General features: G+C 43.6%; 1 protein-coding gene across 4 annotated transcripts; it reads left to right on the top strand.

Moving 5' to 3' along the window:
• The first annotated feature begins 3,690 nt into the window (after positions 1-3,690).
• SSBP1 (single stranded DNA binding protein 1) lies at positions 3,691-12,752 on the top strand. Of its 4 annotated transcripts, none has more exons than XM_037049050.1 (7): positions 3,691-3,761; positions 4,447-4,515; positions 6,280-6,340; positions 6,920-7,060; positions 7,287-7,374; positions 9,427-9,515; positions 12,603-12,752. In XM_037049050.1, the coding sequence occupies exons 2-7, from the start codon at positions 4,492-4,494 to the stop codon at positions 12,644-12,646; spliced, it is 447 nt and encodes a 148-aa protein (XP_036904945.1). In that variant the 5' UTR covers positions 3,691-3,761; positions 4,447-4,491; the 3' UTR covers positions 12,647-12,752. The 4 variants fall into 4 exon arrangements, with proteins under 4 accessions (XP_036904945.1, XP_036904947.1, XP_036904946.1 ...); XM_037049052.1 differs by having other exon boundaries at positions 3,731-3,752; XM_037049051.1 differs by having other exon boundaries at positions 3,757-3,825.
• Positions 12,753-14,603: the final 1,851 nt, after the last annotated feature.

Below are 14,603 nucleotides of genomic sequence, written 5' to 3'. Positions count from 1 at the left end.
TAACAAGGAATGAGAAACTTATGTTAAAAACCATTTCACAAGTAGATAGGTGACAATTTAGTAGGCTTGCACTAACAGGTCTTGGCTTTGAAGCCCAGTTTCACAGGCCCCAAAACTTATAATGGCCAGTCTATGACATAAAATAATGTTGGTCATTAAGGCATTTGATAATTGTGTACCATTAATAAAGGTAGCCTATAAATGGTTTGTAAAGTTTTTTTTAATGCTTTATTTTCTTCCTTTCCCTTAATTTTCATGTTATTTTTCAATAGAATAAACCATCATACAGTTTTTCTTCTGTCTTATAGCAGCAATTCTTTCTGTGCTATTTAGTGGGGGTACAGAGCTCCATATTGCCCATTGCCATTTTTAAAAACCAATCTTTGTTCAAGGTTTTAAAATTGAGTTAATTTATCTCTTGCCTCTCCCAAGCCAGCCTTGTCCTTCTCAGTGGAGTACAAGGTCAACCCCAATTTGTGATTTATAAGCAGGCAGATTAACAGTATGCAGTGTATAGACTGGAATTTTTTCATTATACTTGTCTTCTTAGCCAACGATAACTACTCCTATTAGGGACGATGATAACTTCTCTACTGTGTTCCTACCATGACACCTGAATGTACTAGGTGGTGGATTAGTGGTTTCTCTCCTTCTGTCTTTTGCTGGTCCCCATGGGGCAGGAAGTCACCAAAAGATAAGGTAGCTGCATAGGCACTGCTGGGTGTAGAAGATATTGTGCCTATTTTCAATGTGCATGGTGCTTTCTGTTATTCTTTTTGGCCAAGCTTTTCCATGCGTCTCACCACAAAGTACTTGCGAACACAAAGAAAGACGGAGTGATTAGTGGTATAACAAAGAAAGAACTTTTAGAGCCAAATGATTGTATATGGAGGGATAGATGTAGGGGATCAGGGAGAAGTTTTAAAGGTAATTTCAAAGTTCAAGTCTGGGAGAATCTTGGCACCATTAACACAAATCAGGAACTTGGAAGGGGAAACATTGTCTTTAAAGGAAAAGACAAATTTAGTTTTTTGTTTGACTTAACATCTCAAGGGGAAAGAGGGTTTTTAAATAGGAAATCACAGAAGGGCACTGACAGTAATGATTCAGGGGGTGGAATGTGGAATGATTCATACCCGTATAAGGCCTAAAGACAGAATCATAAAATGGAATAGACGTTGCTAAGGGGGTCCCTTAAAATAGTCAGGAGGCTATTCAGGAAGTGAGGTGCACCTTGTGCCCCAGCTCTCAGAGCTGCTATTAAGCTGCTAAACTTGTTGCTAAACTCAGCGCCAGGCCCAGTGATAAACATCCTGGAACAACAGCTGCTACCTGGACCTCTGTGGACCTTCCTTCTTCGTACTTTCACCCCCTTATTTGCATACTGGAATCAACCAATCCTTGATAAGCTAGCGGCAATCCCTCATTTGCATGAGAGAATGACATTTTGTGGGTTTTGTCTTTATAAACCCCGCCTTTCTTTGTTCTTCTCTCCAGCGTGCAGTTGTATTGCTTCCTGAATCTTCCTTGTTTGGACTGAATCCTTCAATACTCCAAATAAACTTTTAATTTAACAATAGTGTTTCAAGAATTAAACATTGTGAAGGGAGACACACAATGGAGCTAAACATGTAGAAATATACTGTGAATGAAAAGGGGGCTGTGCAATAAAACCAACCAGCCTGGTGAAGGGGCTGGGGGGCGGGGCACAAAGCAGGCCTGACAAGCTCAGTGACCCAAAGTAACCCCACAGGATGGTCTGATTACAAATTCTTAACTGGGCATCCCAGGCCTTTGGCAAAGGTCAATCTTTCAGCAACCTCTGCCCATTGTTCTTACGCAGCTAGCATAACATACATTTGAAATGTCAGAGCCTATTTCTTTTTCTTGTGCCTCCAAGACAATCACCAGCACCACAGTGTGAGACCATAGAATTCCTTATTGTTATCTTGTTCCCCACAACCATCTCTGTGTGCTGTGTTAATTATTACTATTCTATACCCTCTACCTATGAAAAGAGTTTCTCCATTTGCTTGTATCCAAGCCTAGAGATTTCCTGCTCCCCCCATGCTTTCTTTGACTTTCTTTTTTCTTTTAAGATTTTTTATTAGGGGAGGGGAAAGGAAGGAGAGAGGGAGAGAAATATCAATGTATGGTTGCCTCTGGTGTGTCCCCTGCCGGGAACTGGCCTGCAACCCAGGCATGTACCCTGACTGGGAATCGAACCGCGATCACCTGGTTCGCAGGCCCGCGTTCAGTCCACTGAGCTACACCAGCCAGGGCCTTTCTTCGACTTCCTTAATGTACCATCAATGCATTTCATGCACCTTCCTTACATCTCCTTCTTTGATTCTAATGTAGAAAATAAGCTGATAAACTGCCATTCTACGGAGTATGTCACATTTTGCTCCCCAGCATATGTCATCAGTTTAGCTCAATACACTTGTAAAACTTTTCGACAGGTTTGGGGCATTCTATGTCAATAATACCAACCATTAAGTCAGACTTTTACGTGGGTTGAGGTGTGTTTTGGAAACCATGTCAAGCAGTTCATAGTTTTTCCTTCAAGGGCAAAGGTGGACATTGAAGGGGTTTAAGTTGGGTCCTGAGGAAATCTGCGTGTGTTAGAACGATCTGGAGGGTACCTTCCTTTTCTAGAAGCTGGACAGTGCAAGGAGCAGAATAAGGGGGGAACCCTCTCTGGCCTTAATTCTGTAGTCTGAGGGGCTCCAGACTCCTCTTCTTTACCAGGGCCAAGATTAGGGTGAAGGAGGCAAAATTTAAGGGGCACGAAAAGTCAGCCATCCACGTCAATGATACTTCAATGCAATATTTAAAAAATATTAAAATTAATAAAAATATCCATGATAAAATACCAGAATTTTAAAGAAATACAAGATCTGTAAGCTGAAGTTAATTAAAATTATTCAAGATGGCCACTTGGTCAAGAAAAGTTGACATGACAATTGTCAGACACGACAATTCTTGCAGTTGGAAATCAGTAGATATTGAAAATATTATCAATCTGTGTGTGTTCATTAAAGCCAGGAAAGTAAAATTATAATAAAGTGTTTTGGGTATAAATAAAATATTTAAACTTTAAACAATATTGTAAGTTTTAATACACCTATTCAAGTATTCACTGCTACTTTTTCAAGTTAAAATTTAATATTTTGGATTTTTTTTTGAGTACGTAGAAACACAGGCGGGCATATTTTTTCCCAAGTGTCTCAGAATTCAGTATGGCTCAAATCTTGTATTTAATTAAAATATTAATTTTTGTTCAGCACGAATTTTTTGGCATCAATTTTCGTTTTTAAACATTGTATGAAAATACTTATATCGATTGCCAATTTTTGGCGACTCCTTATTTTGCATTCTCAGCTCTACGCCCACTCTCCTCTTTCTAGTACTTGTACTGTTTTAGGACGTCTCTATCTTTCTAGTTTTCCAGAGGCGGAGCTATCCTTTGTGTCGCCTACCTCGACCCCTCCAGGGCCCGGTTGGGAGTTTCATTTCATTTTAAACTTGAAGTCGGGCCCACTCACCGCTTGGCGGCGGCGTTGACGTCTCCGCTCCCGCCGGTGAAAAAGCTCCCGGAACTAACGCGTTAAGGGGGCGTGGTTCCCGCGGCGATTGGCTGGTCGCGTTTCGCTTACGCACGCCACGGACTTTCCGGTTTCTCCTTCCTCTCGCGAGTCTTGCGTCACACCTGCGCCGGTGAGCGCCCTGCTGTCTGCATTGTCTGGCTGGTGCGTCTGGTGAGGATAGGAGGACAGCATGAGCTCCGTGCTGGGTGTGCGTGCGGCCCTGTGTGGGTCGGAGGTGGTGTTATCGGTGTCTGTCCCTTCTCTTGTCACGCGTGGGGAGGACTTCGCGGTTTCCTCTCCCATCTCAGCCCCTCTACATCGTTTGCTGGGAGAGCCACTTTGGGAAAGGGCGCTTGCCGTCCCGGCGGCGCGGCCGGGGGAGCCCAGGAATCTCCTTAATCTTTACTAACCGGGATGGAGGCAATAATTTTTGCAGCAACAAGTTTCAGATTTAAGTCCCTTGCTGACATCGTAATGTGTATGGAGCCCTTCCTATGTGTTAGGAACTGTTTCAGGTGGATTGGATTTGACAGTGAATAAATCCGACAAAAATCCCTGCCCTCTGGGAGCTTGCTTATTAAAACTTGAGAAGACAGTGGAATGGGAATAACTCACTATAAGAGTTTTTTTTTTTTTTTGTATGAGTTGGAGAACGAGGAAGCTAACGGGGATCAAAAAGATAACAGGTGTCAGGTTTTTGTTAAGGAATCCTCGTCAGCTGTGTAGGACTGTCGGCGTGTTATGGTCATAAGGTGGGTGGTTTAAAAGTGAGGAGAGCACGTAGGAATTCAGGATTAGTGAATTCGTGCCCTTGCTCTGAGAGGTAGAATTCATTTACCTCTCTTTTTCCTTCCAGGAAAAGACTTAAGGATTGGACTGTAGGAAAAGAAAAGCAGAAGCAATGTTTCGAAGGCCTGTATTACAGGTAATCACTTTTCCATGTTAGTGCCAAGATGGGTTATTATCAGCCTCGGTGGTTAGATTTCTTTAGAAATTCGGCTGCAGAGGCAGAAGCCCTTTGAGCCCACCCACTCGATGGGTACTGATTTGATATGGAGGGTCCAAAGTGAAACGTATTATTAGTGACTTAAGAGCCACCGGATTCATCGGCGTACTCAAATTAGTGTACTTCTAGAAGAATCATGATACGACTAGTTAGCAGCTTGATTCTTTCCTATGTTTTGACTGGCATCTTTATTTTCTTATCCACCTTTGGCCCCAAAACGTAGCGATAGGCTTCGATAGCCAACAGTGCCCCAGCAATGGGTGTTTGTTTGACTGGTGGACATCTGCTTTATACATCTGATTGGTGGACATCTTCTGCCACTTGGTGCGTGGGGTTCCTTCGATGTCACGGTTTAGCACTGTGAACCTAGCAGTGGGCCCGGTGATGTGTGCTCATATCTTAGCAGTAGCCCTGGAACAGAATGCCTTTAAGGAGGCTCCAGAGGGCGTTGGGAAAGCAGCAGCCTTGATGTTGGAAGGTTCTGGGTTCTAGGCATGACTTGCCACTTACTTCCTGTAGGGTTTGGGCAAGTTACTTAATGTCTCAGACCTTCATTTTCTTTCATCTCTGAAGTGGGGATAATTTTGCATAGTTCATTGATTTATTCTCAGGATTAATTGGTAAGAGCTAAGGCACTCGGTCGGTGTCGAGTCATGATAGCCGTCGTCATCAGTGAGCGCTTCTGTTACGTGGCAGTGACTGCCTTTTTCTGGCAACGCATTTGGACAGTAACATCTTTGGAATTTTTCAAAGTACCAAATTTGTGTATCTGAGCCTTTTTTATTTGGCCCATTGAAAATGTGAGTTTTCCCAACATATATTGAATTTTACCTTTTGCACGCAGCCACAGAAGCACCATAATCAAGAGTGTTACCCCAAAGGAAATAGGAGCATAGTCTAAGTTCACTGTCTTGGGCATGTTCTCTGGTGTCTCTTATACTGGGTTGGCCAAAAAGTTCATTTGTTTTGTCTCTAAGGTGGCTCTGGTAGCACTTAGTTGTCTCGGACTTAATTTGAAACAATATTGGATTATATTGTGACAGCTGTCCTATCAGGGTGCATTTAAAAAAAACACATCAAAGTTGGTGAATTTTTGTGCAGCCATCTTCATATTAAAGATAAAATATGCGACACTGTCAGCATGTTATTTTTTATTATTCCAAGAGAAAAAGATTTGTGCAGCGTATGGAGAAGGTGCTGTGACTGATCGAATGTGTCAGAAGTGCTTTATGAAGTTTTGTGCTGGAGATTCATCACTGGACAATGCTTCACTGTCGGATGGGTCAGTTGGAAGTTGATAGTGATCAAATCGAGACGTTAATTTAGAGCAATCAATGTTATACTTCATGGGAAAGAGCCAACATACTCAAAATATCCAAATCAATAAAGTGATTGGTGAAAATGAAGAATGTCTTCTATTTTACGGAGAAAACTAAACAGACTTGTTGGCCAACCCAGTACCTTTGGGCTTCTGTAGTAGGCTGCCCTTAAGTGGTGCGTGGTCCTTCTGGCACCGTGCGATGGGACAGCATGAGAAGTGTGCATCTTTTGTCTTTTGTGGACGCATGCCGTGGGAGCAGCTGACTGGATGGTGCCCGAATGTGAGGAGGTCTCCTGTTTGTGTTTGCCTCTTCCCAAGATTCCAAAACATTATACCCATTTTATTCATTTGTTCCACTTTAGGTGTTTCATCAATTTGTAAGACATGAGTCTGAAACAGTAAGCAGCTTGGTTCTTGAAAGATGTAAGTAGTAGCTAAGTTCTAAGTTTAAAGTATATGGTTTCTAGCAATGTGCTAATATTTTCTCAGACATGTTGCAGAGGTGCACTGGTTGGGTTACGATCTATTAGTCATCATGCCTTTGGCTCACGTTGGCCTCTTGGGTCTTGGCTTGCCCCATCAGGCTGCGGGGCCGAGTGTGAACTGGGCCCTTCTTCTGTTACCAGTCAGTTTTTACTCCCTCTCATCTCTTTCCTATGGTAGAATTTCCTTGAGTTTTCAAAGGTTATGTGCTATTTGGCCAAGGGACCAAAAGTTGGTGAAGCCTGTTGTTTCACAGACGCATTTTCTTGTATTTGTAAAGATTTTCAGATCTCAGGTTTTTTTTTTTTTTTTTTAATGCGACAGTTTTTTTTGTTTTAAAGGCATTTTAAAGAAGAATTTCAGATAAAGAGCTTAACATTGTTCTGTGGGGCTACTCTAAGAATATTTCCTCCTTTCCTGTCCACCCTCTTCTCCCAGTCTCATTATTTGCCCCTTTGACTGACTTTCCTCTTGTGGACATTTCTCTCGGTCTTATTTTACCTACATGTTGCATTTCAGCTCTGAACCGTGTGCAGTTACTTGGGCGAGTGGGTCAGGACCCTGTCATGAGACAGGCGGAAGGGAAAAACCCAGTCACGATATTCTCTCTAGCCACAAATGAGATGTGGAAATCAGGAGAAAACGAAACATACCAAATGGGTGAGTGTAAAAGACTGGGCTGGTAATTTTACCAGCAATAAAGAGACATTGTTTACTTCCTGTTCTTCTCTCACTAGAGATTAGCTGCTTTCAGAAAGGACCTTTCTTCTCTAGCTTTGCTCTGTTGTCTTGGACACAGGGACTTTGGTTGTGCTGGGCATGTGTCCCTGGGTATTTCTGTTGCCTGCTGGCCTTTGTAACCCTGTTTCCCGTTCTTGTGATTTAGGTGATGTCAGTCAAAAGACAACGTGGCACAGAATTTCCGTCTTCCGGCCAGGCCTCAGAGATGTGGCGTACCAGTATGTGAAAAAGGGGTAAGTTGCGGCAGGGGGAGCCTTTCAACTGGAGTGGTTTAAAATCTGATGAGTATTCCTCATGGAATGTGTAACTCCTTTGTTCCTGAGTACCACTGATTGTATGAACTTGAGAGATTTACTCAGTCCTTAATACTTGTGCAAGTGCTGCTTTGTGTGAAACGGTGTGTGAAACCTGGTTTAGTCTTCTGAGAACTTAAAGCTTAGGGAAAACGGGGTGTGTGCATACATAGGAGCAGCTGAGACTGGGGGAAGGCAGGTGTACCGGGTGCCCTGGAGCACGTGCAGCGCAGGTTTATAGGGGTCCTGGCGGAGGTGCGTGCGTGTGTCTGTCTGCTGCGTGACGGCCTTGGCGCAGGATCTGGGGTGCGTGAAGCCTGACGGTGAGGTGTTATGGTCGCGTTCACATCAGTTATTTTGTAGTTGACATTTGTACGTAGGCTTCTTAGGTCTCTTTCGAGTGCTTTTTCCAAACCCACTGGACAAAAGGGCGTGTTTAACAGCAGGTGTGGGCACAGTTAATGTATGTCATGAAAAGTAACTAGCGGCAACTGCAGTTTCGGTTTCTTTTCAGTGACCGTGTACCTTTTCTTTGTACCTCTGTTGTCCTTTATACATGTATGTGTGAGCATGTGCATGCATGTGCAAACCAGTGGGAAGTTTCAAGGAAAACGTGTGCCTGCAGTTTTCCCCCCTGGCGCGTTCTGACCCTCTTCTAGCTTAGCCTGTTAGCTACTGCAGAGAGTCTTAGTAACTCTGAGTGAAACACTAAGCTGTAAACCTCTATTTTGAATTTTAATAATTTAAGCCTCTTGAGAATAACTTTAGGAATTGGAAAATGAGTGAAAGTCAAATCTGTTCGGGGTCCAAAGTCAAGGGTCAAGGGAAATGACACATTGGAAATCAACCCGAGACATTTGAAGGCTGCAGCTCGGTCACCCTTCCGCTTTCATGGTCTTAAGGTTGCTTTTTCTTTTTTTGTTAATTTTAGCTTAAGATTTTGAAAACAAGTTTTATAAAACTTTTAATCTTTATTGTATTTATTTCCCATTACCATTTAGTCTCCTTATTCCCCTCTTTCCCCAGTAGTCACCACACTTGTCCATGTCCATGAGTCCTGTTTCCTTTTCTCTTAGTCCTCTCCCTAATTTTCCTGCCTCTCCCCCTAGCTGTCATCCTGCTCTCCATCTGTGAGTCTGACCCCATTTTCCTTGTTAGTTCAGTTCATTAGATTCCACATATGAGTGAAATCATATGGTATTTGTCTTTCTCTGACTGGCTTATTGCACTTTAGCGCAGTGTTCCCCAGGTCTACCCATGCTGTCACAATGAGTAAAATTTTCTTTTTTTTTTATGGTCAAGTAGTATTCCATTGTGTGAATGTCCGTAATTGTTTTATTTACTCACCTACTGATGGACACTTGGGCTGCTTCCGTATCTTGGTGATTGTAAATAACACTGTAATTAACATATAAGTGCTTATGTTCTTTCAATTAGTATTTTGGGTTCCTTCAGCTATATTCCCAGAAGTGGGATTGCTGGGTCGAAAGACAGATTCATTTTTAATTTTTTGAGGTCTCTCCACATTGCTTTCTACAGTGGTTGCACCAGTCTGCATTCCCACCAACAGTGCAAAAGGGTTCCCTTTTCTCCACATCCTCACCAGTACTTGGATGATGTATAGATGATAGCCCTTCTGACAAGTGTGAGGTGACATCTCATTGTGGTTTTTATGCATTTCTCTGATGATCAGTGACGTTGAGCACCTTTTCATGTCTGCCGGCCATCTGTGTGTCCTCTTTGGGTATGTAAACTTTCTTGGGACCACAGTCAGTTCAAGGATGAAAACATTGTCCTTTTTAACAAGATGAGTCAAGTGTGTACGTGCTGTTTCAGTACTCGTAATTCTGAACTTTGCAAAGTGGTAGCAAAAATGAGGTTATCTGTGATTGTGTGTTTCATCCTTAGTGTATCCTCATTGCTGCTTCTGATACGACTCTCTCTTGTAAAGGATATTAATCCCTAGACTAAAAGCTGTACGTTTTATTTCAGGTCTCGAATTTATGTGGAAGGGAAAGTAGACTACGGAGAATACATGGATAAAAATAACGTGAGGCGGCAAGCAACAACAATCATAGCTGGTAAGGAGCTTGTAGTGACAGCTGTGCTCTTTCCCCCCTCTTTAGAAGCTTGGCTGTGTTACAAGTCACTTCAGCTGGGCGGGGAGTGCTGAAGCTGATGGGATCGTACTGCAGCTCACCAGAGGGATTCTGAGTGTGGTTTGTGGGCCTGCGCACATTTACCTATTCCTTTACGAAATGGTCTCCGTGCTCAGACCACTTTAATTCACAAGCAGTGCTGAGCATAGATGGAACTACCTGCGCTGGTTCCGACTGTGGAGCCAGCCACACTGAAACGCAGGGCCTCTGAAGGGCACGGCCTAAACTGGGAGGAGCCCGTGGCAAGGCAGAGCTATGCCGGTGTGAGCGGCATTGGACGTTCGTGCAGATTTAGGCAGTAGAACCTTTTTGGTACTTACGATGCTTTCGTTTTGTTCTCATTAAACAACGTACAAAATAACCTGGAAAAGATAGACACACAGAGTTAAAGAATGTTAAGAAGCTATCCCCTAGAACAGTTTTCAAAGTGGTTGCAAAATTCTTGTAGAATACTACAGGAATTTTGAAAACTTTACCCCTTTGGACATCTTTAAGTTGACATTAACATTTTTTCAGTATAACATTCTTACTCTTAAATGTATTAATGGATCTCAATACCATAGTTTTTGATACCTGTTGTTTTAAAAAAATCTATGAAAAGCTCTTCAGCATTTGGAAATTTTACAGCCAGGTATCACATAAAGACCTTTGGGTCAATGAAGAACCGTGTGTGGGCAGTGGAGCCAGATTATTATAATGGAGCTGAAAATTTCCTGTGGCCTAGTGACGTGGTAGCCATTGTAACGTCAGCACAACACGTTACTCACCTGTGTGAGGTGTGCTGGTGTCAACAAGCCTGCGTTGCCAGTTAAAAGTATAGCACACACTGTAAAAAAGTATAGCACACACAGTTATGTACAGTACATAATACTCGATAGTGTTAAACGACTGTGTTACTGGTTCATATATTTACCACACTGTTAGCATTTTGAGTGTACTCTTTCTACTTATGAAAAGAAACTTTCCTACAGAACAGAAAGTGTTACACCCAGCAGCTCTGGGTTTATCATTTTTTCCTGACGTAATGGTATGTACTTGGGTACAGTAACAGGCTGTACAGGCTTGTCGCCTGGGAGCACCAGGCTGCACCACATAGCCAGGTGTGTGGTCGGTGGGGCCATCTGGGTCAGTGTCAGTGCCCTCGATGGTGTCGACACCACGCTGGGACCGCCCAGCAACCCGTTTCTCAGAGCCCGACTCCGCCATCAAGTGGCACGTGACTGCATTGCCTTTTCTCCGAACGTGTGTGTCCATTCTGTTTCTCCTTCCCAGTGTATCGTAATACACGGTATAGTTAAGAATCTTTTATTATTTGTCCTGTTATATTTGTAACAAATTACATACATAAATAGAAATTAAAAAATTTTTTTTAATTCTTTGAAAGTGAGGTGCTAAATGTTACATTTCTTCTTCATTGGGTTACTATAGTTAGTTTTAGTACATAATTGACCAAAACAACTTTGCTATATAAATAGAAAAACTGCCCTGGCTGGTGTGGCTCAGTTGACTGAGTACCAACCAGTGAACCAAAAGGTTCCTGGTTCAATTCCCAGTCAGGGAACGTGCCTGGGTTGCAGACCAGGTCCCCACCAGGGGGCATGTGTGTGTGAGAGCCAATAACACACTGATGTTTCTCTCTCTCTTTCTCCAAAAAAGTAAATTAATAAAATCTTATAAGAAATAATCCAAAAAAAAGAAAAACTAAAATTTAATTGACAGTTTATCTTATAATGGGGTAAATGGTCCTCCCCCCATTCTTGGATAAAGTACTAAAATAAGACATTTGTTAATAATTGACATTTCTATATCTCTCTCAATTACTTATTTTATGAGCACTTAACACTTTCCTATTTCACTGTACACCAATGTGTGGGCTGATTTTGGATTGTGTGAATTGTTACGAACCTAGACAAATAGATGCATTTCAGATTATCCGCTAATTTGTGTTTTTCTTGTTACAGTATTTACTACCATGGGTGTTTGAGTAGTTAATGTAGGTTTATAGCTCATAGTAAAAATGAATAGGTCTTTAGTGACATTTGAATTGAAGGGAGTAGAGTTTATTTGGTTGATCTGTTTCACGGCCATATTTTTAATTCCTAAGGGTCATGCCTGTAACTTAGAAACCCCCACCAGTGGGTGGCGCTCTTGCCTTCACACAATGTCGCAGCTCTGGTACTCCCTTCTGAAATAACCATTCTGCCTCAGAATACTCTATTTTTAGATGTATATAGTAATGAACAAATATTCAGTTGCTATGTAATAAGCATTTTTGCGTAATTTCAAAGTTAAAGGAGTCTGGATCCTTTGGGGCTATGCAGGAAGTACTACTTACTTCCTTTCCTTTGCTTGTCCTGAGCGAACTCCATCTGGGATGGACTCCATCTGGGACGGCAGTTTAAGAGTAATGTCTGATGTTCTTGGATAAAAATGCTCTCTGTAATACTGATTAGTAAGAATTTTCCAAAGAATGGATATGTAAAAGTGAATGTTTTGAAATTTAAAAGTAAAATGCTTGTATGTGAGCATTCAGACTTCCTTGAACATGTAAGTGAGTCTGTCCTTGCTCACAAGGCCTTGTGTCCAGCCCTGCCCCTCCTCCACGCCCTGGCATCGTGATGCTGGGCCTGGGTCCTCTCCTGCGGGAGAACAGACGGCTGCCTGTTCTGGGGCCGTCTGTCTGAGTGCTGAAAGCTTCGGAATCTGTGGCTTATTTGGTAGAAAGTTATTGCTGAGAAGACCTCAGCTCCCTTCAGGGAAGATGAGAAATGTCCCACCTCCTCTCACAAGGCCCGAGTTGGCCGACAGACAGCCGCAGCCCGGCTGTGAGCTTTGTCATGCCTATTGTATACACCTCCGGTGAACACCACAGGGTTATGTCGTGTTTTGAGGATCTGTGTAATGTCTTTTTAGTTAACAGCACTGATGTATGTGTGTCTTAGAGGGAAATGATGAAGAGGGATGGCGAAGAGTTCTGAAAATAATGTTTATGCTCTGACTTCTTTACAGATAACATCATATTTCTAAGTGACCAGACAAAGGAGAAGGTGTAGAGTGGATCGTTCTTCTTTGGCCAGCGCTTGGTATAGTCACTTTTCCAAATCATGTATAGTCTTTATTGTTTTAGGGACAGTAATTAAAATATTCTTTTATATAAAATGAGTGATAATATTTCTCCTTTCGCCTCACTGTCGCTCCCTGTTCCCCTTTTTGTGCCATCAGCCTTGTTAGTTCCTGTCTATATGACATCCACCGGCTGTTTATTCTCCTAGGGATGGTTTTTACGTACCCGTGTACAAAATAGGGAACTCTCAGGCTTATCTGTGCTACAGCGAGGGGAGGAGCGTGCTTTGGGAAGACCCCCGTCGTCTGCGTGCCTCTGTCCCAACACTGATGCGGCCACCCGGGATTCATGGAGCATCGCTGTGTGTCAGGCGTCCGTCTCGCCGTTGTAGATACTCATTTTACTACCTGCCTGCTCTGTGCACTCGAGGGCGAGGACTTTATCTTCTCCGCGCACTCGCACTGTAACCTGTGCTTGCCGTAGAACGGAGGCTGGGTGAGTCCTGACAGGCGTGATCCCAGTGGGATATTAAGCTTTAGCCCAAGTTGAAGGGGGTTGCTGAGTGGGTTGGTATCCGACCTAAACAGCCTCCAGACTAACCTACCCTCTTCACATCTTTTGTTTGTGGACAATTTCAGTGGTAGCGTTTACGGAATAAAGCTCACTAGCAGCAAAGACCTAACACTGTAACTAGGGGTGAAATCCATCTTCTGTAGGTGGTGACCCCGGGGCTGCGGTTCTGCTGGTCCCTGTCATTCTCAGCCACCGTCCTCTCTTCTGTTAGTCTGGCCCAGAGTTCTCCAGGAGCTTCCCCGACCAGACGCTGATGCTGCCCCCCCCCCCCCAGGTCAGCGCTGCAGGCACGGCTGTTTCCCCCGTTTCCCCAGCAGTGCGTTGATGCGCATGTGCACACTCATCGCCGTGTGCACACAGTGCCTTTTATTACAAGATTCTGTTATGGTCTCTGGGTGCCGGCATTCGGTGTGATTTCCCTTATACTTTTGTAATTCCTAATATATTTTTTAGAGCATTAAAAGTGCGGTACTTTTATAATAAGAATAAACAAAGCTGTTTCCACTTTTGGGAAAAAAGCTTTCCAAGCCAGCCTGGCTGTACTCAGTGTGTCCTGGAGGCAAACAGGTGGTTTTCGTGTATGCCCCACCACCTGTGCCTTGGCATCTCATGCTTAGACACGGCTTCACCTTGTTTTTTCATTCCCCTCGTAACGCATGGACGCAAACTAGAGTGACCTGCTCTAAAGACCAGCCCCTATGGGGCCTGCTACTCACTGCCAGCAGTTTTCAGCCAGTGACCCATTGCTTACAAATCACTGGACAATGAATCCACAGACGACATCCAGAACACCGAGGGCCCGTTTGGCTCTTCGGGGGTTCTTTGTCATTGCCAGCCGGGATACAGCTTAGCCTCTGCAGCTCAGAGGAAATCAGTGGTAGTTTCCCCCTGTTCCCCAGAGGTCACACAGTGCTCTAAACCAGGGCTGCCCCCTCCAGCTCAGCTAGCACAGCGGTGTTTCGGGGCATGGTGCGTGTTTGTCGTGCAGCTGGAGCTCACTGACACACTGCGGGCAGGATCACTTCACTTCATTTTCTGCCAGGGTTTGCATTATGGGCCATGAAGACTGTGGAGCAACAGCGAACAAACTGGCAGTGAGAGATGATCGTGGGTAACGAGTTGTAGAGAACTCTCTTACAGGGACCATATTCATGGCTGGCATTGTTCCTGTGCGTACTGCGTGCAGAACATGGGCCCAGCTTTTTCTCATCGTCTCATTTAACCTTGGCCCCGTGAAGAAGGTAGTGTTATCTCCATTCTGCCTGTGAGGGGGAAAAACATGCCAAGTTGAGGTTAAATAGCACAGTAAAATCAGGCAGCTTGAAAGAGGCAACCTTGAGTTTGCACTCAGGTGTGTGAAGTTTGCATTTTGC

The sequence above is a fragment of the Sturnira hondurensis genome, unplaced genomic scaffold (genome assembly GCF_014824575.4).
Source record: "Sturnira hondurensis isolate 20B ecotype Veracruz unplaced genomic scaffold, ASM1482457v3 Scaffold0006437, whole genome shotgun sequence".
NCBI classification, from domain to species: domain Eukaryota; kingdom Metazoa; phylum Chordata; class Mammalia; order Chiroptera; family Phyllostomidae; genus Sturnira; species Sturnira hondurensis.
Note: the sequence above shows the minus strand (reverse complement) of the source record. Positions and strands in the feature narration are given on the sequence as shown.